This window comes from Diabrotica undecimpunctata, chromosome 9 (assembly GCF_040954645.1).
Source record: "Diabrotica undecimpunctata isolate CICGRU chromosome 9, icDiaUnde3, whole genome shotgun sequence".
In the NCBI taxonomy this organism is placed as follows: Eukaryota; Metazoa; Arthropoda; class Insecta; order Coleoptera; family Chrysomelidae; genus Diabrotica; species Diabrotica undecimpunctata.
Genome location: NC_092811.1, coordinates 30,597,070 through 30,622,689, shown reverse-complemented (window position 1 = coordinate 30,622,689; position 25,620 = coordinate 30,597,070). Strand labels below are relative to the sequence as shown.

Below are 25,620 nucleotides of genomic sequence, written 5' to 3'. Positions count from 1 at the left end.
ATGTTAATATTACCGGTGATTTGGACCAATGTTTAACTGCCTCGACGAATGTGAACACTGAGAAAAACTATGAGTGTGTTCTGACTGTACCTACTGGAGAAAATACATTTCCATGTGAAATTTGCTCCGAATTATTTTCACAAAGATCAATTTTGAAAGAACATATGAGAGTACACACTGGCGATAAACCTTTTGCATGTGAAATTTGCTCCAAAGGTTTTTCACGAAGGTCCAAATTAAAAGAACATATGACACTACACACTGGCGATAAACCTTTTGCATGTGAAATTTGCTCCAAAAGTTTTTTACAAAGATCCGATTTCACACAACATATGAGAGTGCACACTGGCGATAAACCTTTTGCATGTGAAATTTGCTCCAAAAGTTTTTTACAAAGATCCGATTTCACACAACATATGAGAGTGCACACTGGCGATAAACCTTTTGCATGTGAAATTTGCTACAAAAGTTTTTCACAAAGATCCAGTTTAACACAACATATGAGAGTACACTCTGGCGATAAACCTTTTGCATGTGAAATTTGCTCTAAAAGTTTTTCACAAAGATCCGCTTTAACTAAACATATGAGAGTACACAATGGCGATAAACCTTTTGCATGTGAAATTTGCTCCAAAAGTTTTTCACAAAGATCCAATTTAAAAGAACATATGAGAATACACACTGGCGATAAACCTTTTTCATGTGAAATTTGCTCCAAAAGTTTTTCACAAAATTTCATTTTAACACAACATGTGAGAGTACACACTGGCGATAAACCTTTTGCATGTGAAATTTGCGCCAAAACTTTTACACAAACATCCAATTTAAGAGCACATATGAAAGTACACACTGGCGATAAACCTTTTGCATGTGAAATTTGCTCTAAAGCTTTTTCACACAATTTCACTTTAACAAAACATATGAGAGTACACACTGGCGATAAACCTTTTGCATGTGAAATTTGCTCCAAAGGTTTTTTATACAATTATACTTTAACAAGACATATGGTAGTACACACTGGCGATAAACCTTTTACATGTGAAATTTGCTCTAAAAGTTTTTCACAAAGATCCTATTTAACAAAACATATGAGAGTACACACTGGCGATAAACCTTTTACATGTGAAATTTGCTCTAAAAGTTTTTCACTAAGATCCTATTTAACAAAACATGAGAGTACACACTGGCGATAAACCATTCGCATGTGAAATTTCCTTCAAGGGTTTTTTATACAATTCCATTTTAACACAACATGTAAGACTACACACTGGCGATAAACTTTTGCATGTGAAATTTGCTCCAAGGCTTTTTCACAAAGAACAAATTTAAGAGAACATATGAGAGTACACACTGGCGATAAACCTTTTGCATGTGAAATTTGCTTTCAAGGCTTTTTCACAAAGAACAAATTTAAGAGATCATATGAGAGTACACACTGGCGATAAACATTTGTATGTGAAATTTGCTCTAAGGGTTTTTCACAAAAATTCAGTTTAAGAGATAATATGAAAGTACAGACTGGCGATAATCTCTATGCTAGTTTCCTTAATTTCAGGCCATACAAAAATGTCTCTATGACGCCTATACTGCTTTAAAAAACTTACTTCTATTATCATGTTGTCACCCCTGCTGTTCTCGCTTACAGTAGTCACCTGAGAACAATATCACTTTTTTTTTGTGATAAGATCCTTACATTTTACTATCAAATCTCCTTCATTGATGGACATATAATCAATTTCTGGAATAGGTTCTTCATTTTCTCCTAAGGCAACTGTATCAAAGTCTGCTTCGCCTGTGCTATTATTAGACATTTCCGAGTCTTCTGTCGATTCTGGTTCATCCACTGACTCCTCTTCAAGATTTGCGACACTTTTTCATGGTTTAACCTCTAGCTTTGTCTTCCGGCTAGTTCTTGGTCTGGGTTTTCTTTTCTATAGCGTAGCTCATAAAGTAGACCTATCACAGAATCATTCATATTTTCTTCAATGTAAACGGGATTCGCACCAACTCCTTTGTTGGGTAAAAGATTCAATATTTCCTGGCGGTTCAATGTGATACATGTATCACTTCACCCCGGTAGAGATTAAAAAGTTTAAAATTTTATTTTCTTAGAAAACGTGTTTTGATTTTGGAATTGCAATTACGTATTATGAATCCTTGATATATTCTTTACCTTATGTGACAAATTCAGCCCTAAGGCCGTATGACACTATGCATTTTCTTGTATCATTTATTATATCGTTTCTGATATAACAAAAAAATGGATAGTGTCATATAAGCGTATAGTTCTTATATCAGAAACGATACAAGAATTTGTGTCCGCTGCGGCGCTGCAGTTTCTTGTACAAGAAATGCGCCAATTTGTGCGCAAAAACGTAAAACTTTGTCATAATGGCGGCTGGAAGAGATCTTTGATATACAATTAGACCAAGCAAACATCAGAGAAAAGTGCCCACCAACAATAACCAAGATTATAACAGCAGTAGCCAAATAGAAAAACAATAATTCACATGGATTGGATCAAATAGCATCGGAACTACTCAAAGTAGGAGGAGATGTATTATTAAAAACAATACATAACCGCTCTAAAAATTCGTGATGATTTTAAAGATGATTTTATATCTCCAAATAAGAGAGTCGAATTTCAAGAACATGCCATTCAAACACATAATTTCTAAAAAAAACAAATAAATTATTCTTCTTCCTATGCCGTCCCCATTAACGGAGGTTGGCGACCACATTTTTAAAAGCTCCTCTGTCTTTTGCAACGTGGAATAATTCGTCTACAGTCATGTTTCTCCAGTCTCGAATATTTCGCAGTCATGACTTCCTCTTTCTACCTATTCCCTTTTTGCCATCGACTCTACCCTGCATGATGACCTGCAGAAGACTATTTATTATTTCTCAGTATGTGTCCAAGGTATGCAGTCTTGCGTAATTTTATCGTTCTCAACAATTTTTTGTCTCGACCCATCCTTCTCGGCACTTCCTCATTGGTGACCCTGGCAGTCCATGGAATTCTCAACATTCTCCGGTATATCCAAATTATTACAACCAAATTATTTATTATTTCTGTTTCGAAGTTGTTCATTACAGTAATGGAACAACGTTGCCATATGATGCATCGTTAAAATAAGATCCACACAAGTCCCCTGGCTTTGTCTAGCTGTGACGTCATGCGCAAAGTCGATTAAGATTAGAACGGCAAGTGAGCATACCTTGTTTGTTATAGTATCATGTACTGCAGTTCTATTTTATAGGTGTCAAAATTTCGACCAATCATGTGCTGAATCACATACAATTTCCGGTAAAAGAACTTGCATAGTGTCATACCATGATACTATAACCTGAGAATAACCAACACATATACTATACTATAAATTGTGTCTCTGTTATTCTATGCTAAAACTAACAAGATAAGTCAACGTGCATGCTCTTGCATCCCTCTCGCACACCTGTGACGTAAGCCCGAGACAACTTTAATGATGCCAAGTTAAATGCTCTATCTGTTGCTATTCTGTGTGCTTCAAAACTTAATGAATGATATTTTTATTTATTCATTAATGTAGTAAAGACTTTGTATATTATATTCTTATATAAATTTTGTGGTGAAAACATTCAGTTTACTATGTTAATATCACCTAGTTTATTTATCGTACGCAACTTCCTATCGACTACCTGTAGCTACTTTATAAAGAAGACTAATTATTTGGTTGCCATAATGTATTGTGCAATGGTGGGTTGTTTAAACAATTATAATAAAAAAGTAGATCTTTTTCGAAGTGTCGTTTTTTTGTGTTTCCTAAAAGCAAACAAATGCGTAAAGTATGGGTCTTCAAGTGTTTTCAGCTAGACAAATTTAATGTAGAAACCGCGAGAATATGATCAAAACATTTTACAGAAGCTGACTATTGTTCAAAAGAAAAACTATAGTGGAATATTACTGCTAATAGTATAATTAATTATTATGAATTTGTCACTGAAGAGATCTTTTCCTCGCTAAACCTTCCTAGTGGTGATACAGAAATTAACCCTGAAGATTTAATTGACAGTCATCAGGATTTTATTAATTCGAATATAAAAGACCTGGAATGGCATTGATTGGAAAATTTAGCCGGTTTCATTGCATTTAAGTTACAAAAAAAAAAGAAATACTTGGATATATTCCGGACGCTAACGATAAATCGTTTACTTGGGTAAACCACGTTTCTGAGGGTGGTTTACTCAAACCAACACTGGAATTTGTAACTAAATGTAGTGAACTGGATCATATTTTTCGTAGTTATAATGACAACAAATTAAAAATAACTAAAAATTATTTAAAAAACCTAATAGAAGCTGCAAAATATGTAAATGTTGGCGAAGATGTAAAATTACTTTTTTTATATGTAAAATGTATTTAATACTAATTCTAAATAAAAATATTAAAGACAATTATTACAATATCCGCAAGAGAAAAATCACGATATGGCATCGAGGTATACTTACCGTTAACAGTTTAAGTTTCGAAGTTGTTCATTACAGTAATGGAACAACGTTGCCATATGATGCATCGTTAAAATAAGATCCACACAAGTCCCCTGGCTTTGACGCTATGACGTCATGCGCAAAGTCGATTAAAATTAGAACGGCAAGGCAAGTGAGCATACCTTGTTTGATATAGTATCATGGTGTCATACAGAGCACAAATGTACGTGCAAGAAACGATACAAGAAAACATAAATTACTTTCTATTTCAGAAATGATACAAGACAATGCATAGTGTCATACGGACTTTATTGAAATGCTTGGTCAGTGTTCCGCACTTAGACAAGGAAACAGGTCTAAGGTTCCGCAGATCGCAAGCAAAGTTTCCGACACCTTCCAAAACTGCACAATATAACCTCAAAAACAAACAAACCAAACGTGCATGACAGTTGGCAGGAAAAATCAGGTGACTGTTGAGGACATTAATACTGACCCATATAGACTGTCTCACACCACTGTTGCAAAAATATACTTTCAAATTTAATTACTGAGATTTTTTTGACAACCCCTGCATTTTGTATCAGTTTACCCCATTGTATCACTTCACCCGGTTTTACGGTATGAGAGTACACACTGGCTATATACTTTTGCATGTGAAATTTGCTCCAGAGGTTTTTCACAAAGATCCGATTTAAGAGAACATATGAGAGTACACACTGACGATAATCCTTTTGCATGTGAAATTTGCTCTAAAGGATTTTCACGCAGTTTCACTTTAACACAACATATGAGAGTACACACTGGAGATAAACCTTTTGCATGTGAAATTTGCTCTAAAGGTTTTTCACAAAAAACAAATTTAAGAAAACATATTAGAGTGCACACTGGCGATAAACTTTTTGCATGTGAAATTTGCTCCAAAGGTTTTTCACACAGTTCCACTTTATATGAGAGTACACACTGGCGACAAACCTTTTGCGTGTGAAATTTGCTCCAAAAGTTTTTCACAAAGATCCGGTTTAACAGGACATATGAGAGTATACACTGGCGATAAACCTTATGCATGTGAAATTTGCTCCAAAAGTGTTTCACAAAGATATAATTTAACAGAACATATGAGAGTAGACACTGGCGATAAACCTTTTGCCTGTGAAATTTGCTCCAAAAGTTTTTCACACAATTTCACTTTAACACAACATATGAGAGTACAAACTGGCGATAAACCTTATGCATGTGAAATTTGCTCCAAAGGTTTTTCACGAAGATCAAATTAAGAGAACATATGAGGGTATACACTGGCGACAAACCTTTTGCATGTAAAATTTGCTCCAAAAGTTTTTCACAAAGATCCGGTGTGGGACTGCGAACATCGGCAACGCAGCTTACCAACCCGATGGTCCGAGCCGAGGATAGCAACTTGAATTCCGACCAGAGTCTGAGCCAATAGTAGCGCCAGTGCAAAAGACTTATGGCGTTGATGTAATGCTGTTGCCATGGTTTCAGTAGTTTTACAAATTTACCCAAATAATGTATATACTATACGTTTTTCAAAAAAATAATGTAGCAAATTCTACTAAAATCACCACTTAAATTTACAACAACGTATTTCTACAGAATTATGAGTATCCACCAAAATAAATGTGTTAGTGGCAATATTGTAATCCACGCCTTTGCAAGTTGCAAATGGCGTTATAAAACATCATATCCCAAATTTTAGAAAAAGGCGATAAAAACAGTATACATCAATTTTTATATATCTAATAAACACTGCTAAAGGAGAAGAAGGTACATATTTCATTATTTTAGATTTTCATGGATCTTCTACTTCTAAGCAATAGTTACATGGAGTTACATGCTAATTTGTGATGATCCTGAAGAGCAAGATCACAGAAATGCTAGAGTTTACACTTATTATCTACAGATGGTACTTTAAGGCGGAGTATTTTAGAAGGTATGGAACTTACAACAAATCATTACTAATGAATATAGAGGTATCTATATTTGTATATCAAAAGAAAGATCTCCAACACGATGGGAAGATTAAATGAAGATTGGTAGAAAAATCCCTTCATGAATTTGTCCATCTGGTACAGAATTGCAGCCAATGGATACAGCAAGCTAACAATATTTAGAGTGACTCCACTCACACCTTAAAAAGGGCTCCAGAAATGAGGAGGATGAGGATATTTGTAGCCAATACTTTATGAAAGAAAATTATACAAATAAACAAGTGTCAGGATGTATGTGTTTTATTTTGTTGTTTTTGGGACTTTGGTTTGTTAATGTAATGGAAAACAGATATAATCATAAAATATTAAATAAAAACTGTCTTATACCATAATATACATAATACAATATACCATATATATAATATACCATAATATAATATACTCTCTTTTTGTATCAGATATGTTAAACATTTATATTTAAAAATGTGTAAGTGTATACTGTATGTTTGGACAGAGAGAATATATTTGTTGCCATAGAATAAGTTTTTATTTCTTATTTTATGACTATATTTACTTTTCATTAAAAGCATACTTTTTGAATTTTGGCGCCTAAAATTCAGAGCTTATTTTTTGAATTTACCGCCTAAAATTCAGAACCTAATTTTTGAATTTGCCGCCAAATGAAATTAGTTTCGGCCCGTCCGTATTTTGCGCTAGAAACTCTCTCCCAAAACTCTCCCAAACCATAGATAAAGAATATATATTACTGAATAGATAGGAAACTGTGTAGGTTATTTCTGAACAATGCGCCATCTGGCGGCCTTAGGAAAGCAACATCTTTTTAAAAAATCTTTTCGTGATTCTTCAAATATAAAGATTAATTTTGAGGGTTTGACTACAAAAATAAAACAAACGTTGGTTCTTTTTCTACTTTATTTTTTTTTATATATATATATATAAACATATCGGCAACAATTCTAATACATATCATAACATGAAAGGGAAGAAGTTTAGGACAACATCGGACATTATAAGGCAATTATTAAAAAATAAATAAAATCTTATATTGGCATTTTCTACCTAACGTCCTATCTTTTGGAAAAATATGCATTTGAGCATCCTTATTGTAATTATTATAACCATTAACGCAACAGTTAAAAACCATAATTATTTAAACATGATGGCAAAAAAGCAAACAATTATTTAATCGCAAATAATACAACTCGAAACACTGTATCGAAACCACAATAAAAATGGCGTACTTGTTTTGTTGGTTGCGATATTGCGCAGTCACGAAGCTTTGCTACGAATGCTACGCCCTCTGGTGTCCTTAGGAAATACAAATTTCAGAGGAATGTCACTCCCATAAGAGATACCCGGGCATGCCTTCACCGACCGCCGTGGTGTAAAGTTACATATTAATTTATATTGTAAATGTTTAGTAAATAAACCCTAATGCGTATAGTAGAAACCCTCAATTTAGAAGAGTGATTTCATAGTTTAAACGCCGAATATCCTCAAATTTAAATGTACACAGCGGCCCTCGAAAACTGCCTGTTTTCTCAATTGCAATTTGCGTTTCGTCATAAGAAATTACAGAATATATAAAGTAGTATATTTATTTGTGCTTCTCTATAGTAGACTTGACCAGAAGTTGTCGTACACTGTAGCCAATTCTTGTTCACAAGTAGTAATTATGGTCATACAAAACCTGTATTCTCCTACGCAGCGATTATTACCGTCATAAAAATACAAAAAAAACATGATTTTTTCAATAGTAAAAATTAAGCACAAAATTGTAATGAAATAAATTTTATTTATATGTTCCGTTTCGTTACATATTTAAATTTATAAAATAAAAATCGATATTTTAAAACATTATTTTTCAATTGTTTGGCAATGTTGGAATTAGCGAGGAAATTCCGTTTTACAATTCGGACCCAGACATGCCGTAAAACTAGTTTTTATTATTTTTTCGCCGAAGAAATGGTTTATATACATTGGCGTTTCTATGGGTAGTGCATTTTGTGAGTATATTTTATGTGATAAGTTTGTAAACTTATTGTTGTCAATACTGTTTTAACAATACTCTATTGTAGTATTGATAAAACGTGTTATTGATAATAAGAGTGTTATAGTTTGTCGTTTTATAGTAAATTTTTAGTTATATTCTTATACAGAATTGTTGAAATTATTGTATATATTATTATTTTTATTAAATTATTGTATATATAGGGCCTGCGTAGCGCAAGCGGTAGGATGCTTGCCTCGTAAGCCGGTGGTCCGGAGTTCGAATCCTACCGCCGGCAAGAACATCTAGACATTTTAAAAATGTCTATAGGCCCCAGGTCGACTCAGCCTGAATAAAAATGAGTACCTTGGGTAAAACCAGGGGTAATAATAGACGGTTGAAGCGTAGCACTGGCCATGTTACCTTCCTTGTATACCGTAGGCCCTAGATATAGCAGACTACCCTACTATACTCCCAAAGCCGCGACAGCGGTATAAAACGGGAGACTATTATTATATTGTATATATAGTATATACACAGATTATTGAAATACAATGGACGAAAAACCGAGTTGTTCCAAGAGAAGACAGCAAAATTCTGATGTTGATTCCAAAAATGAAAAGCCGCAAAAGAGACGGAAAATGTTAACGTCCGAAGAGAAGGTAATGATACGAAACGTTTATGAAGGAATTGTCGGCAGAAAAATGGCAATAAATGTTAGCCAAGCGGTCGACATTTGTACCAGTTTAACAAAAGTATCCGTTAGCTGTATTTATCGTGTACTTAAAAATACATCGGAAAATAAAAAGCAAGAAAAAGGTAAAACTAGAGGTAGGAAAAGCATTGTTTTCGATGACGAGACAAGGAATATTATACGTCGAAAAATTGATTCATTTTATTTTCGGAGTGAAATTCCGACACTGAAAAAAATTTCTCAAGAGCTTGAAAACGATGACTCTTTACCCAAGATATCTCGTAGGGTCTTAATCAGAACCATGCGCGAAATGAACTTTCGATATGTAAAACGCAACAGAAAAAGTATGCTATTAGAAAAAAATGAAATTATTCTGTGGAGAAGAAAATATTTAGAAGAAATACGAAAAATTCGCAGCACTGGACGCAAAATATATTATTTGGATGAAATCTGGATTAACGAAGGTCATACAGTTGGAAAAGTTTGGCAAGATTTAAATGTCAAAAGTAAACGTGAAGCATTTATAGAAGGCTGGTCTACAGGATTAAAAGCTCCATCAGGAAAGGGACGGCGTTTAATCATCACCCATATAGGAAGTGATACAGGGTTCCTTGATGATGGTTTGCTTTAATTTGAGTCGAAAAAAACAGTGATTATCATAAAGAAATGACGTCCGAAGTATTTGAGCGCTGGTTTAAGAGAATCTTACCAAAATTGGAATCTGGGTCTGTGGTTGTTATGGACAATGCGCCATATCATGGCCGCAGACGAAGAATCAATGCTCAAAATTCAACTACTTGACATTGCACGGTTAAGGAAAAGTGAATATCTTAAATATGTTGTGGATGAAACTGCAAAAGATTATGGTGTCAAAGTTCTACGTCTACCACCTTATCATTGCGAACTTAATCCCATTGAACTTATCTGGGTGCAAGTGAAAGGAAAAGTAGCACGCAATAACAAAACGCTCAAATTAAACGAAGTTAACTAACTTTTGATTCAATCAATCCTCCATGTAACTCTAGAGAAATGGGCTAAATGTATAGGCCACATAATTAAAGAAGAATATCGTATGTGGGAACTTGACACTCATGTCAAAGTTTTACTAGAGCCAATTATAATTACACCAGGTGAAGATAATGACAGCGATAGCAGCACTGCATCTTCAGATTTAGACAGCGAATAATATTTTCTAATAGTTTAGTAGGAACATCAGCATAAAAAAACCAAAAACAAAAAAAAACGAGAAGAACATAGTAAGTGTGTATAGTGTTTGTGTTTAAATAGAATAGTACAATGTTTTGTTACATCCAAAATTATTTTTATTTTGTTTTTATAGAATTTTATTTTGTTTTATAGGATTTTATTTTGTTTTGTTTTATACTGTTTAAGTGTTTTGTTTATTTTATTTAATGGTACAATATGGCTCTTGGCGAACACCCATTTAAAAAAAAGTGACGCGCCACAAGACATACCTCTCGGGTGGTGTGGAAACTGTCTTAAAATTTGTTTTAAAAAAATTTCATTGTGTAACTCTTTAAGGACGGGTCACGTCAAAAGACGTTTTAGCGTAACTTCCGCGACAGCCTGGTGGCATCAGTAAGCTTCCTGCAAAATGACTTGTTTTTTATAGCTTTTTGTTTGTGGCATTCTGTATTTTTAGGAGACTGTATGGAATAAGCCACAAAATATTTATTTATAGGTTTAATTTACTGATTTTTCGATCTCTATATAAAGACATCGTTTTCAAATATACAAATGAAAGCAATATTTATTTTTCTGTGGCTTTTTGCTTGTGGCATTCCGTATTTTTAGGGAGAATGTTGGAAATAAGCCACAATACATCTATTTACATGTTTATTTTACTGACGTTTCGATCTCTATTACAGAGACCGTTTTTAAAGTTAAAAAAAAAAGAAAATAATATAAGAATATATAAATATATAATAATAGACAAATAAAATAAATATAACTATAATTTATATCTTTGAAAACGGTCTTTGGATATAGAGATGGAAACTTCAGTAAAAACCTGCAGATAAATATATTGTGGCCTATTTTGAACAATAATATTTAAACACGTTAATGTAATTAACGTTGAAATAAAAGTGAGTGTACGCCACTGGATTTTCATACGTCTTTCCCCACTTCCACGCCATCAAACGATGACTCAGTCTTCCAAATAGTGAAATTAGAGTTTAAGCGTAATGCGGTTAAACGTTTAAATTCGAAGAAATCAATAATATACAGTCCACTTAGTCACTTAGTTCATATACATGTAGTGATCCATCGACCGGATATCAGTGATCGGCTTGAATAAAAGTTAAAATGTTATGAGAAGCTACAGTAATAGGTATAAAACAGCATTCATAAATATTTTTCTTTTACTTTTAATGCAGTTAAACGTTGTAAATTATTTGTGACAATTCAGCTTTGATAAATTAAGTTTCAAAATCTTGCTGCAGAAGTCATTACTTGGCCTAATTAAAGAGAAAAAAAAAGCTAGTGCAGCACATAAGTATTTTTTACTGGGAGACAGTGGATATCCATTAACCAATAATCTATTAACTCCATTCAAAGATAGAGGGCATCTGACTAGGAGATAACTAATTATAATATTAAGTTGGCACGAAACCGATATGTAATATAACATTGTTTTGGTGTACTGAAGCAAAAATTTAGACAGTTGTTTCATGTCAATTTAAGAAACATTTAATTAATCGTTCATTTTATAAGAGCTTGTTAACAAGTTGGTGTTGAATAAAGTTATTTTCAAGAAGTGTAGCATTGGTGACAGCGGTTTTAAAGAAAAATTAATATTTAAGCTTCATTAGAGAGTTTTTGTGCAAGCAAATACGTATACGTAACGTATCTTTTTGACATATAAGCATGCGCATTAATGGTTGAACTAACGTATAGTTCGTCCCAAACCCTTCTTTCAGTGCGTCATAGTTGATCGAATTCTCTCTAACACATTAAGCTAGAAGTGACGGAAAAAAACGTGAGTCTGTGATTATTATACATAGAACTTAGAAAATTATTATCGTAAAGCTAATTTTACTTACGGATGTATAATTGGTTGGAGTTTAGAATACGCTAAATAGATATCCAATCAACGATGCGCATAAATATAATTTGACGCAAATTGTCTCGATCATGATAGTACTTTCACAATGTCAACTGATAATTGTCATTCCAGATTAGTATTATCAGACATTTTACAGTGAAAATTTAATTTTGTTTTTATTGTCATAAAAATATTTTAAATATGATATCGATAAAGAACAAAGACTAATATTAAAATTATTAAATTATTTTCAATTAAAAAAAGACAGATTACGATCCTGCAACTGTCAAATTTAACTAAAATGTCATGCAATAATTCTCGACATTCTTAAAATCCTATATGACGTCAAAATTAGTGACGCACTGAAAGAAGGGTTTGGGACATACTGTATCTAGATACCAGTATTACCTAACGTAACGGGCTGGTACGTTACGTTCATACGCATCCCTATGGAGCCGAAGGTAACCGAATGCGCAAGGGAATCTTACCCGATTACCAAAATTTCAACATCCACATTTCATAAGCACACGAGGTACGTGTATTTTTACATTTGTGGTTACGTATATTTGTTTTGATTTTTATAAATAATCGAAAGCAGTAGAAAATGACTTCACTTCATCAATGAAGATGATTTGTTCTTGTTGAAGGAAGTTGTAGGCAAGAACCCTTACGACCATCCAGAAAGGTGGAATTTAATTCCAAAGCGAAAAATATTTTTAATTTTATCAAAATTAAAGCGGCCGTATAGTCGTGCAAGATGTGGAGAAGAAGGGCATCTTCTATGTCTTCGTCTTCTTCATCATCAATAAAGGCACCTACATTTAATATCGCGTCCATGTCAAAAATTATAAAAAATATTTGTTATTTATTTTGAATATCAAAAATAGGGTTAAATGACAAGGACAAGACTGGCACTGACAATTTATTAGTTAATCACTAATTCGGTGAGGGCAACACCATCGTTACGTTACGTGCAGAACAAAAACTATCAATTTAACGTTCATCTTCTTCGATACGTTAGTTCTTTACGTATAGGGAGATACGTTACGTTAGGTAGTTACAAAAACTCCCTATTATCTAACACTGTTTCAGTAACTAATGTCGAATCTGAACAAACAGCTTCATAATCCTCCATTTCTATCGCTCCTTCCCCAGATATTATCATACCCGAATCCTTAAAAAAACGAATGAGAATCAATCATATCGAATTTTTTTTGCCCTAGACAGTCGACGTTGCTTCACATGCAAACTGTCTGGATATGTTGCATCCCAATGCCCTTCCGGTAACATTAATCCAAATATCCAACAATTGCAACAACCCACACAAAATACTCAGATTTCACCAATATCTCAACCCGCTGAAACATTACTAATGACTTATATTCTGAGGCTATAAATAATATTCTATCCAAAAGTCCCTCATTAGTAAAAAATTGTCCAAAAGACGCTAATATTAATCTGCAAATATCTCAACCACGGAGAAAACTTCTAATTCAACATCTTCTCCTCAAAAAAAAAGCTGAAGATATGTCTTCAGTTACTCCAGAAGAAAAAGCGCCACCAAATACTTCTACCTTTTCTCTTCCCAAAAAAGTCCATAGGAAAAACAAAAAAACCCAAAATAAATACTTCATATCAAGAGATAGAACTCACTGAACCCGCTCCCTCCCTTCATAATCAACAGCCAGCAGTTCAAACAGCTTCTAGAAAATATACGGGGATTAAAGGATGTTCTTAGCATTGCTGAAGACTTCACATAAGATATTCCAAACTTAATAGAAATGTTAGAAGAATAGAAGAACTCTGCGTTAAGTATCTATAGGTTGGTACAATAGTGGAGGTTGGCTACAGTGTACTTATGACTTACGTCAAAGTCAACGACTATAATAATTGTAAGCAAGACAATATTGTTGTAATATGTTGTTCTAAATAATAAAGAAATAATCCATTAATAATTTACTTATTTTGTCATTTTTATAAACTAAATATTGAAAAGGTTATGAGCCCAGCTGACTCCTTGACAACAATTTCCTATTCTCGCAGGAGAAAATTTTAATAGTTGGAAGTTTCGTGTCAAAATCCTATTAAATGAAAAGAAAGTATTACCTAATTGTATCCGTAATACCAGAAAGTATTATAACATTTAGACATTATAAAAGATTCAAAAACCGCCAAATAAATGATGAAAGCACTTGAAGACGTATTCGAAAGAAAAGTGATATTAAATGCTTCAACTGTGGTATAATTAGTGTAGAAGCAGTACTTCCGAAACGGAGCAGAGGAAGTAGTAGTTCCAGAAGACATGGATTTTATAGAAGTGCCAATACAAATAGAAGTAACTCTGAGCGTGCAGGTTAGGTAGAAGAAGAATTAGGTTTTATTGCGATAAATTCCATTAATAAAAACCAGAAAACGCCACACAGGGGTATTTGATCGATTTAGACGGCCAAAAATCGATTTTTCAAAACAATATGTACGTCTACGAAAATATTTGCCTAAGGTACAAGAGTAAACCTAAACAGAACCTGGATTATGACACTCTAAAAGACCCCGTAGTTCGTCAGAACGTAAGAGATGTAATGAGAGAAAAACTAGAAACCGCTAAACAATAAGAACAGAGTGTAGAATAAAAATGGAGTTATATCAAAGACGTCATGCAAAATGCGAGAAAAGAACATCTGGGAAAGAAAACAAGAGTAAAAAATAAAGAATGGATAACTGATGACATTCTGCAGATGATGGGCCAAAGAAGATTAATGAAAAACAACTCAAAGAAATACCAAGAAATCAACCAAAAAAAAAAGAAATACGAAGAGCCAAGAAGAGATGGATGGAAGAAAAATGTAAACTAATCGAAGAGCTCCAAGTGAAACACGATCATATAAATATTCACCGAAAGATTCGAGAAGCCACTGGTCAATACAAGAGGAGAAACACACACCTCCTCATAAACAAAGACGGGAACCTGACGACGACAGTTAAGGAGAAGTTGGTGACCTGGAAAATATACATCGAAGAACTTTTCTGGGACTACCGAGGTAACCTTCCAGAAATAAATTGCATGACAGGGCCGTCAATACTAGAAAGCGAGGTGAAAGCAGCTTTAAAACAGTCTAAGAATGGTAAGGCCACAGGTCCGGACGAAATACCCGTAAGGCGATGAGTGAAGTGAGCACAAAAGAGTTAACTGAACTGTTTAACGCCATATACGATTTAGCTAATATCTCAGAGGAATGGCTATTGTCAACATTTGTAACACTACCAAAAACACGATCTGCGAAAACGTGTGAAGATTTACAAGAAATACATAAATTACGTAAATTCTGGCATGTATTACGAGAAATGCGAAGAAAATGTCGGTGAAATGCAATTTCGATTCCGCAATTCCATGGGTACACGTGAAGCACTTTTCATCTTACAAGTCCTACTGCAGAGATGCCGCGATGTCAGTTTTGATGTCTATATTTGTTTTATTGACTACGCCAAGGCATTTGACCGTTGTCAGCACCAGAAGATGTTCGCCACCTTACAAAGCGTAGGATTGGATGAGAAGGAGTATATATTTTCAATATATACTCTGAGGAAATTTTTACTGAAGCCCTCACAAACCTAGAGATAGGAATCCGAGTCAACGGTGAATACATCAATAATATCCGCTACGCCGATGACATTGTGTTACTAGCAATCAGCCTAAATGATCTACAAGCCTTACTAGACCGAGTGAGAAATAAGAGCGTATAAGATACAATATATTAACGTCGAAATTTACTTTATACAAAAATCTGTATTTGAGGCATGTTTTTTTCCGCTCTTGCAAATTTACTGAAAATGGATAGCAGATTATCACTCTTAGCCATAGAATCTATGCTCTTAGCCGACGCAATGTTTCATTTAAAATAAGAAAGTATCATAGTAACTAATATATAGCATCAGTCAACATTCTATTAGTAATTATTGGTATTCAGTATTAATTTTAGAGTTATTCTTATAATTTAAACATTATTAAATTTATCAAACGTGTTAAATAGATGAATTGAAGTAGGTAATTCTTATTTATAAAACAAATGTTCGCAACCAACAATACACATAAACCACATTGACACATTCAGAAATGTATACAAATGAACTGCGCAAGTCTGCACCGAATAGTAGATCTACCGCATGGTAGAGGTGGTTGATCCAAGTATTTTTGTGGATCAGGTCAAACTGATACGCGTAAACAAAAATACCTGTTCCAAATACCTGTTAAAAAATACTGGTTTGGAAATCAGTTTGTTATCATTCGTTTAATAGACATCTAAGCATAACCATATCATTATTTGTATTTTATTAGATTTCTTTATAGTTATTAAAATGACTGTTTGACTACAAATACTTAAATTACTGTTATTGAGGGATTGCATAAAAAATTTATAATAAATTGCCATCTGTTGGTATTTCTCTAAAGCTTTGTAAGCATATGCACGAGTGCACAATTGTAAGTATGCACGAGAAAAATAAGGACAAATGCAATGAAACAATTAAATTGTTATTTATTTTTTATGTATATTTGTCGAATAGTCAGTCCACTGATCGACAAGCTTATGCAATTTCCTGATTAATATGAATAACAACAAATGAAAACGCATAATATGATTATAATAAATTTTAGAAGTACTACATGAACACGTAAAAATAAATATTTGCAAATAAAATTTTATATATTTAATGATAATTTTTGACAACGGTGGTTTTATAGATATGGATGAATTAATTTGGCAACGTCAACTTGTTTGTAGCATTCCCATGATTTTGTGGGAATAACTAGAAAATTATTCGTGTTGCGTTAATATATATATATATATATATATATATATATATATATATATATATATATATATATATATATATATATATATATATATATATATCGAGAAAAGGAGTACGACCGTCAATCCAATATAAACTAAGGTACACTCGAAGAGTGGTGGGTTTATCGGTCAAAGTGGAGAAATAAAAGACAAAGACGATGGCTACTTCATCTATTTATTGAAGACGTTTCGCTTTCTGCTCAGAAAGCATCATCAGTTCATCTAAAAAGAACAATATGAAACCAAACATCCATAGAGAAGTTATAACCAAAGTGTGTTACCTTACAAAGACATGTAGCAGTCAGTGATGTAAAAAATATGAAAAAGCTTACAAAGCTGGACATTCAGAGTTAACGTTGTATATAACAATTAATTGAAACTAGGTAAAGTTTGCAATTTAACAAAATTAGCACAGCAAAAGAACATGTGATAAAAATACATGTATATATAAAAAAATTTTATAAAAACTTAGTAAAAAACATTAAGGTTTATTTTAAAGTGTAAAGAACTAGAAAGATCATTAGATTGCACTTCCAACAAATTTATTTAAAAATTATATTTTAATTTTTAAAATATAATTTTTAAAAAGTTAAAATTACCTAAAGTTAAAATTAAAATATAATTTTTAAATAAATTTGTTGGAAGTGCAATCTAATGATCTTTCTAGTTCTTTACACTTTAAAATAAACCTTAATGTTTTTTACTAAGTTTTTATAAAATTTTTTTATATATACATGTATTTTTATCACATGTTCTTTTGCTGTGCTAATTTTGTTAAATTGCAAACTTTACCTAGTTTCAATTAATTGTTATATACAACGTTAACTCTGAATGTCCAGCTTTGTAAGCTTTTTCATATTTTTTACATCACTGACTGCTACATGTCTTTGTAAGGTAACACACTTTGGTTATAACTTCTCTATGGATGTTTGGTTTCATATTGTTCTTTTTAGATGAACTGATGATGCTTTCTGAGCAGAAAGCGAAACGTCTTCAATAAATAGATGAAGTAGCCATCGTCTTTGTCTTTTATTTCTCCACTTTGACCGATAAACCCACCACTCTTCGAGTGTACCTTAGTATATATATATATATATATATATATATACATTAGTCTTTTTGTTCAAATTTGCCATAAAACGATCTTTGTATAATTCAATTTAGAATATTTATTTGGTAAATGCCGTCTATCATATTACATTCAGCTAAGATAAATTTAAACTTCATCCGGATGCATACACCTAGAAAAATGATTATTAAGTTATTTTACCACGTTCAGTAACAAAAAAAAACCAAGTACATATTTCACCTACCGCGAGTTCTCTTAAAAATATATACCGAGGTACCGAGTACATTATATACATAAATCTATTATCCACATCGATCAAATCTAAGTCCTGCATCACTTCCAACATCCAGGTATGAGTATGAGTACATTCGTAAATGTAGGTACGCGTCCGAGTCCGAGTACTGTTTTATCGTCCACCCGTACAGCTGAGTCGGTTAAATAGATATCGAATAGGTATAAGTATTGATATTGATACCGATCCCGTCCGTCCAAAGTCCAAGTCCAGCCAGAGCGAGTACAATGTACGCGTACGCGTACTCGTTTATATTGGTATTTAGGGATCAGTTCCACAAGTATAAATAAAATACCTGTTCCAAAGTAACTGGTACGGGATCAGGTCACCATCCCTACCGCATGGTACAATGAATACACATCATTGTACCATGGATCTACCGCTACCGTCTAATTTCTTATTAATAAAAATAAACAAAATCGCCCATTTGAACTGTGCTGGCTGGTGTCCTGTGTCCTGTCCTTCAAAAAATTGAGTTTAAAATGGAAGTGAAACAAGAAGTTAATGAATACACATGTAAAGAAGAAATAGACGATGAGGGAGGTGCTCTTTTTGATACCCTTAAAGTTGATATTAACGAGGAGCCCAAGAGGGAAACTACAAATGATGCATTTGATTATTTAGTATTAAAGGAGAAACCTATAAAGACAGAAAAAGAACCATATGAAGATAAACTCATACTATTTGAAGAAAAAGAAACAAGCGATAAAAGTAAGTAATTAAAAGAGTTGCTCTTCATAAAATATTACCTTAGCTTTATGTCATTTATATAAATATTCCAATGCTAATTACTAATAATTTCACCTAAATATTAAACTTAATTGCGCCAATCAAATGCAGGTCCTATTTGAAATGTTAGGTGAAGTTTTCCTTACTTAATTAACACATAAAATTCAAACATTTTATAATCATTCAAACCTTCATGAAAATCATAAAATTTGAAGAATCAATGAAGAAGAATTTCCACCTTTGACTTAGTCTTCAGTTCTTGAAAAAAATTACACAACCGTTTCAAAAACCAGAACATGCATTTTAATATCAGTTTTATTTAAATTTAAACTGTAATGTGCTGTTAAAATAAATGTATTTTCTATCACTATCTAGTGTAGAAAGAATTATAACATGAACCTCCATTGGTATATATTTGACAATTTGACCATATGTCAAATGCTATAATCTAGGCTAGCTATGTATTTCTGTGTAGATGTACACCTTTCATTGTCTTCACAAATTCTGCTGCTATTATTTTGTATAAGAATTATACTATTTGTTGTTGCTTGCACAATTCTACCATCCATATCCCTAATATTTACTCAGTTATTCACTGATCTTTCTTTTTTTATGTAGAGGCCCTATGCCACCCATCATCTAGAATAGATATTTTAATTTGGAGAACGAAAAAGTTGTTGACATCCTTAACTGACTTTCTTACAGTGGTCCATAGCTTTTCAATGGTATATCTAATTGTCATAGTAAACCTGTTGCTGATATGACAAATATGCAGAGGTTTATACCAGCTTTGGAAATTTTTTTAAATTTGTACATATATAGGAACTAATACTTAATATGCCATATTTCTACCTTTCGCATCAATGCAAGATTGAATGTGATGTCTCATGCTTCTTATAAGGGTATTAATTTAGTTCTCGTCCATGGTGCACCATTCTTCAATCACTGCTATTCTAAGGTCTTTTAGTGTCCTTGGGGGTGGCTGCTGGGACTGAATTTTTCTTTTGAGCATATCCCATCCGTGCTCAATGGGATTGAGGTCAGATGAGCAAGGTGGTAATTGTAATCTGATGATATCTTCTGTCTCTAAAAAATCTGCCCATTGTCTCATATGATGGGGAATCGCATTGTCGTCCATAAAAATCAATTCTGGACCAACAGCTCCTCACCACAAGCGTACAACAGGCCTAAGAATGGTATCAATATAAATTTGTTCATTCATGTTATTAACAATAGGAATTAAAGGAGTTTTATTATTTAGCATGATGCCGCCCCAAAACATTATGGAGTCACCTTGATATGGGACTCTTTGGACAGACTTGTGTGTGGCCTTCCTCAATCAAAGTAACGATTCTAGTTCTGTTGAACTCAGATATCACTTGTCTATTCATATTGTTCACTACAAAGTGAATAGAACGCAAACTAATTATTACAAATATCAGTTTTCAAAAACTGATGAACGCAAATGAATACTGAGAATCTCCGCGACGATTTAAAAAAAAGTGCAAAAAATTTCAAATGAGAATGTTTCGAAAAACTTGCGTTTGTTAGAATCTCTTCAGCAATCTGCCCATTCTTGGGACACTCTGTTAATATTCATCATAGCAAGCAAGTTAGATGCCCTCACTGCGAGGGAATGGGAATCATATAGATCCGGAGGTGATCTTCCTTCCTTTGAAGATATGATCGCATTCTTGAAAGGCAGAGCTGAACTTCTAGTGAAGCTAGAAGTATCGAAAGTTACGTATAAATCGGACAGGCGGTCCAAATTCTCAAGGCAGCCGCAATCTTTTGTCTCGTTCAATAGAAAAGCATGTACATTCTTTAAAGAAGATCATTAAATATATAACTGGGCTAAATTCTAAGGGGCTTTGACCCAAGAGCGAATCAAACATACTAAGGATTCAAAACTTTGTACAAATTGCCTTTATTCTGGCCTTTTTAGCTCCAAAAGCTAATATGGAACGTGTAAAAAATGCATATTTGGGGATTGTATTGTAGGACCATTCGAATTACCAACTAGGCTTGATGGAGTAACGTATCTAAATTTTTGAGAGAAGATTTACCATCTCTTTTAGAAGACATATCTCTAAATTTGAGACGTAACTCTTGTTACATACATGACCGTGCACCACCACATTATAGCCTAGAAGTTAGAAATTATCTAGATGAAATTTATCGTCAAAGGTGGATTGGTAGAGGTAGTGTATACCCATGGCCAGCACGCAGTCCCGAACTAAATCCCCTAGACTTTCACTTGTGGGCCTACCTAAAGTCACTTGTTTATAAAAAAAATAAATAACCGCCAAGAGTTATGGCAAAATATTGTAGAGAGAGTTAACATAATTAGGGCCCAAAGAAACTCATTATATAAAATAAGACAAAACTTACACAAAAGATTTAGATTAGATATTTATAAAAATTGATTGATGATTTAGATTTTTATAAAATTTATTACTGTGTAAAAGTTTTATAAAAATAATTGTTTCAATCATATGCATTTTGTTTGCAAAAATTAGCTACTACTAATACATTTAATATTCACTAGTATTAAGACCTTTTGAATAATGTTTGAATTTACATAAGTTTTTGTAAAATGTTTTCATTTTATGCATGTCTCTAAAAAATACGTTTAATTTTAAAACGGTGTACTTTTTTGATTTGAAACAAGAATACCTATTTTGTGTAGAACTAAATGTTATTTCATATTTTTTCCTAGAATGTTTATACAGGGCAGACAAAAAAATTATGTCCACATTAATGAACCAATGTTATAGTAGGTGGCGCCACATAGTGTGAATGGTAAAACTAATATTATTTTCATATTAAGCATACTAAATAATAGCAAGATACCAAATTTCACTTAATCGATTGAATAGTTTTCAATATATCCCTAAAAATAATATAAAAAAATATTAATGAATTACCCTGTAGAACGAAAACTAGCAACATTTTGCATAAGCAATTTGAGCTCAAACGCTTTATTTTGATGTCAGCTATCACCCATTAGCTAATGTCCAATTAATTATGGGACATCCTGTATATAGACAAAAATCATGTTTAGATCTAATAAATCCATTCTCTGTTCAACTCTATTAAAAGTATGATTGCAGCATTTTGGTCTCAAAGAGACATATTGCATTCATGAAAGATTTTATTACTTCTCAACATATGATGCCGGTTTCCGAATCCGATTTTATATCGACTATTTCTTAACGCTCACACAGTTTTCAAAAAACAAATTTTTATTTCGCTTCTTTTCTACAAAATTCGTACTTGCTTCGACGCCAATCTATATGACGTTCGAGGTGTGTTGCTAATCGACGCGTTTTATACTGGTCCTAAAAGCAAACGTATTGACAAATTAAAGTAAATAAGGAATTTTGGAACTATAAAAGGTGTTCTCTGGAGATCGGACTTTTTTTTAAACCTCTCCTAAAGTTTTTACTACGTACCGTTACTTACGGCACTTCTTCGTTTTATTTCGCTTAAAAGCTCTACAAGAGTAACTCTCTTATCTTAGCTTTTAAAGCTCGATGGTTTTTCGCTAGACAAATCAACAACGTCATCAACCATCATCGTTTATTTTCAAGGTTTTGGCTTGGACATTTTGACATTTTGTTCGCTGAAAAAGAGGAGCCTTCCATTTTTACGGTACTGGGCCTAAAATGGAATCCTACGACTGACTTCTTTTCTTATTCTCCTCGTCCCTTTAACAAACCTTGTACAAAGTGGGCTATTCGTTCGTAAATCAGTCGTATTGTTGTTTCTATCCTCTTGTTTTTATTCTTTTTACATGTATTTTTGCTAGTCAAACGTCTTCTACAACCGTTGTGGTACTTCAATGTATCCTGGGATGATGAAACATCTGAACAGATACATCTGACCTCTGTACTTGTATGTGTTACATTTCTGGTGTTATTTCTATACAAGAACATCTATCGCAAGACCGGAGCTCTTGGCAGCTATACTGCTGACTGATCTAGTCACTTTTATCAACGAGTCTCGTCCAATTTTCATGTTCGCACTGATTCGACAAGATTGGAACTCTTGCCAGCCATATTGCTGGCTGATCTAGTCACCTTTGTCAAAGGGTTCTCCTTCCTATCTTCAAATATTTTATTTGACTCGACGATTGCGCTCCCTTGAGCTAATTTTTCTACCCATAAATTGTCAATCGTATTAAACACATACAAAAACTGATACCACACTCTACTCGTCATTATATGACTTCTAATCAAAAACCTCTCTGATTGTGTTAGTCGTGTTTTATCACCAGCACAATTGTTACAATTTTCACCAAACTGGCATTTTCCTACCGTGGAGCTCGCCGAAATATCATTACTTCCCGGCTGTCACTGAAGACTTTCTTCTGAAATGCGACACCACGCCGAGATTTCGACGTTGTTCTTCTTTTTGTTTTTTCGCACCCCACGGAATTCTTATAGGATTGGATCTTATAGTTATTGTGTTTGACACAGTCTTTCTAGTTTAGTAGGCCGACAAATTCTGATTCGACGCTATTCTTTTCTAATTGATGGCATTGTACGCGTTGTCAATCTGAGCACAGTTTCAGATGGCATCCAACAATGTCCTCTGGTCAAAATATGACCTTCGCTTATTTGCCAATTCATATTTTATAATTACTTAATTCTTTATTAGTATATCGGTCTTTTCATGTCTATTATTTATACTTATACTTTCAGCTGTTCTTAAAAACATTCGTTTTTGGAGCGGGAGAATGTTTGGGAAAGTATGTAGTATTTATTTTCATATTTTTTTAGTTTCTTTTACTGTACTATAATATGATCTAATTTAATTCTAACGACTTTGCTTTAAAATATATTTTCCTGTTATTCAATAAAATCGCATTGTTAAACTGGCTAGCTCATTTATTCTGTTTTAAGTTCAGGGAATTTGACTTTCTCCTTTGTTATTTTTGTGTCGCCAATACACACAAAATGTGTAAAGTATAGTATTACCGTGACCATTGAATTGGATTGTCGCTATTCAGAAGCCCCCTACAATAGGGTTGATTTATGGGGGAGCTCTTGTCCCATAGACTACCTAAGGATGGCGAGAGGGTTTGTTCTGACTATCTCAAGAATCACCGCCAGTGAAACCTGAAACCAGTAATAAACAGACCAAAAGAAAGACATGTTCGCATGTTTTAAATAACATTTTTGACGATTGACCATTTTTCATATAATTCCCATTAAAATATTTAATAATACCAGATAATTTAATTTTTAACTATCAACAAAAATCTAATATATGCAACCAGAACTGTTTGTGAACGCTATATTCCTATAATATATATATATATATATATATATATATATATATATATATATATATATATATATATATATATATAAACAACACAGTTTATTAGGGCTGCAGTCAGTAGGTTTGGCCGGGATGTTATAGAAACACTCTTTTGACTTTTGGTCGAGCTTTCGGAATTCTTTTATTCCTTCTTCAAGACACTGTAATTAGAAGAAAGTGTAAATATTTACAACATATCTCAAATTGTCATTACAACTTACTAGTCGTTGAGATTATTTGTGTAAAGCTACGACACTCAACATTAAAAACACACATATAAAATATAACATGTAAAATAATGGACAAAATACATTTTAAAATTTAGTTGTAAAGTTAAAATTTTGTTAGTGACATCTTTTAATGGTGTGTTTTGACTGATACATAGAGAACAGAAAAAAAAATAGTGTGATTAAAAAGTAATTAGGAGTTCTTGCTATTATATTAATGGAAGTAGTATATTAAACCTGTCTTGATAGTATGCAACATGTTTTGTATGCAGGTGTATTATGGTGTGTATATGTAAAAGTAAATCTTTATTTTATTTTTGATGTTTTGTCAGTAAGTAACAATAAATGTTGCTCAATTTATCTATGTCTGACTTTTTATTTATACAAGACGTATTAGATTTTATGAAACACATTTCCAAGAAAACACGTTTTGAATGGTTTTTTCCTTTGCCAAAATACAGGAATCTTCGAAATTAAATTCATGTTTTAAAGTTAATGCATGTTCTGTGAGCGCACATGCGTTTATCTTTTTGGTTTTTATGTCGCTGCGATGTGATATTACTCTATTGTGAAAATTACGAGATGATTCTCCGATATACACGTTTTTACAATTGGCACACGGTATAGAATAAACAACATTCGATGACTCCTGTATTTACACAAATAATCTCAACGACTAGTAAGTTGTAATGACAATTTGAGATATGTTGTAAATATTTACACTTTCTTCTAATTACAGTGTCTTGAAGAAGGAATAAAAGAATTCCGAAAGCTCGACCAAAAGTCAAAAGAGTGTTTCTATAACATCCCGGCCAAACCTACTGACTGCAGCCCTAATAAACTGTGTTGTTTGTTTATATCGACAGTGAGTAATATCCAATATTTCTTATATATATATATATATATATATATATATATATATATATATATATATATA

General features: G+C 33.0%; 2 protein-coding genes across 4 annotated transcripts in view; one reads left to right on the top strand and one right to left on the bottom strand.

Annotated features, from left to right (window-relative positions):
• The window catches only part of LOC140449763 (uncharacterized), a 104,507-nt gene that overhangs the window by 28,642 nt on the left and 50,245 nt on the right, over nucleotides 1–25,620 (bottom strand). The gene's annotated exons all lie outside the window — the stretch shown is intronic.
• Nucleotides 18,624–25,620, top strand: part of LOC140449761 (uncharacterized) — a 30,385-nt gene continuing 23,388 nt past the window's right edge. The window contains exon 1 of one of the 3 annotated variants that reach the window (XM_072543090.1): nucleotides 18,624–19,110. In XM_072543090.1, coding sequence (XP_072399191.1) covers nucleotides 18,882–19,110 — 229 coding nt within the window. In that variant the 5' untranslated portion in view covers nucleotides 18,624–18,881. The remainder of the gene's footprint in view (nucleotides 19,111–25,620) is intronic. The other 2 variants (XM_072543088.1, XM_072543089.1) reach the window with 2 other exon arrangements.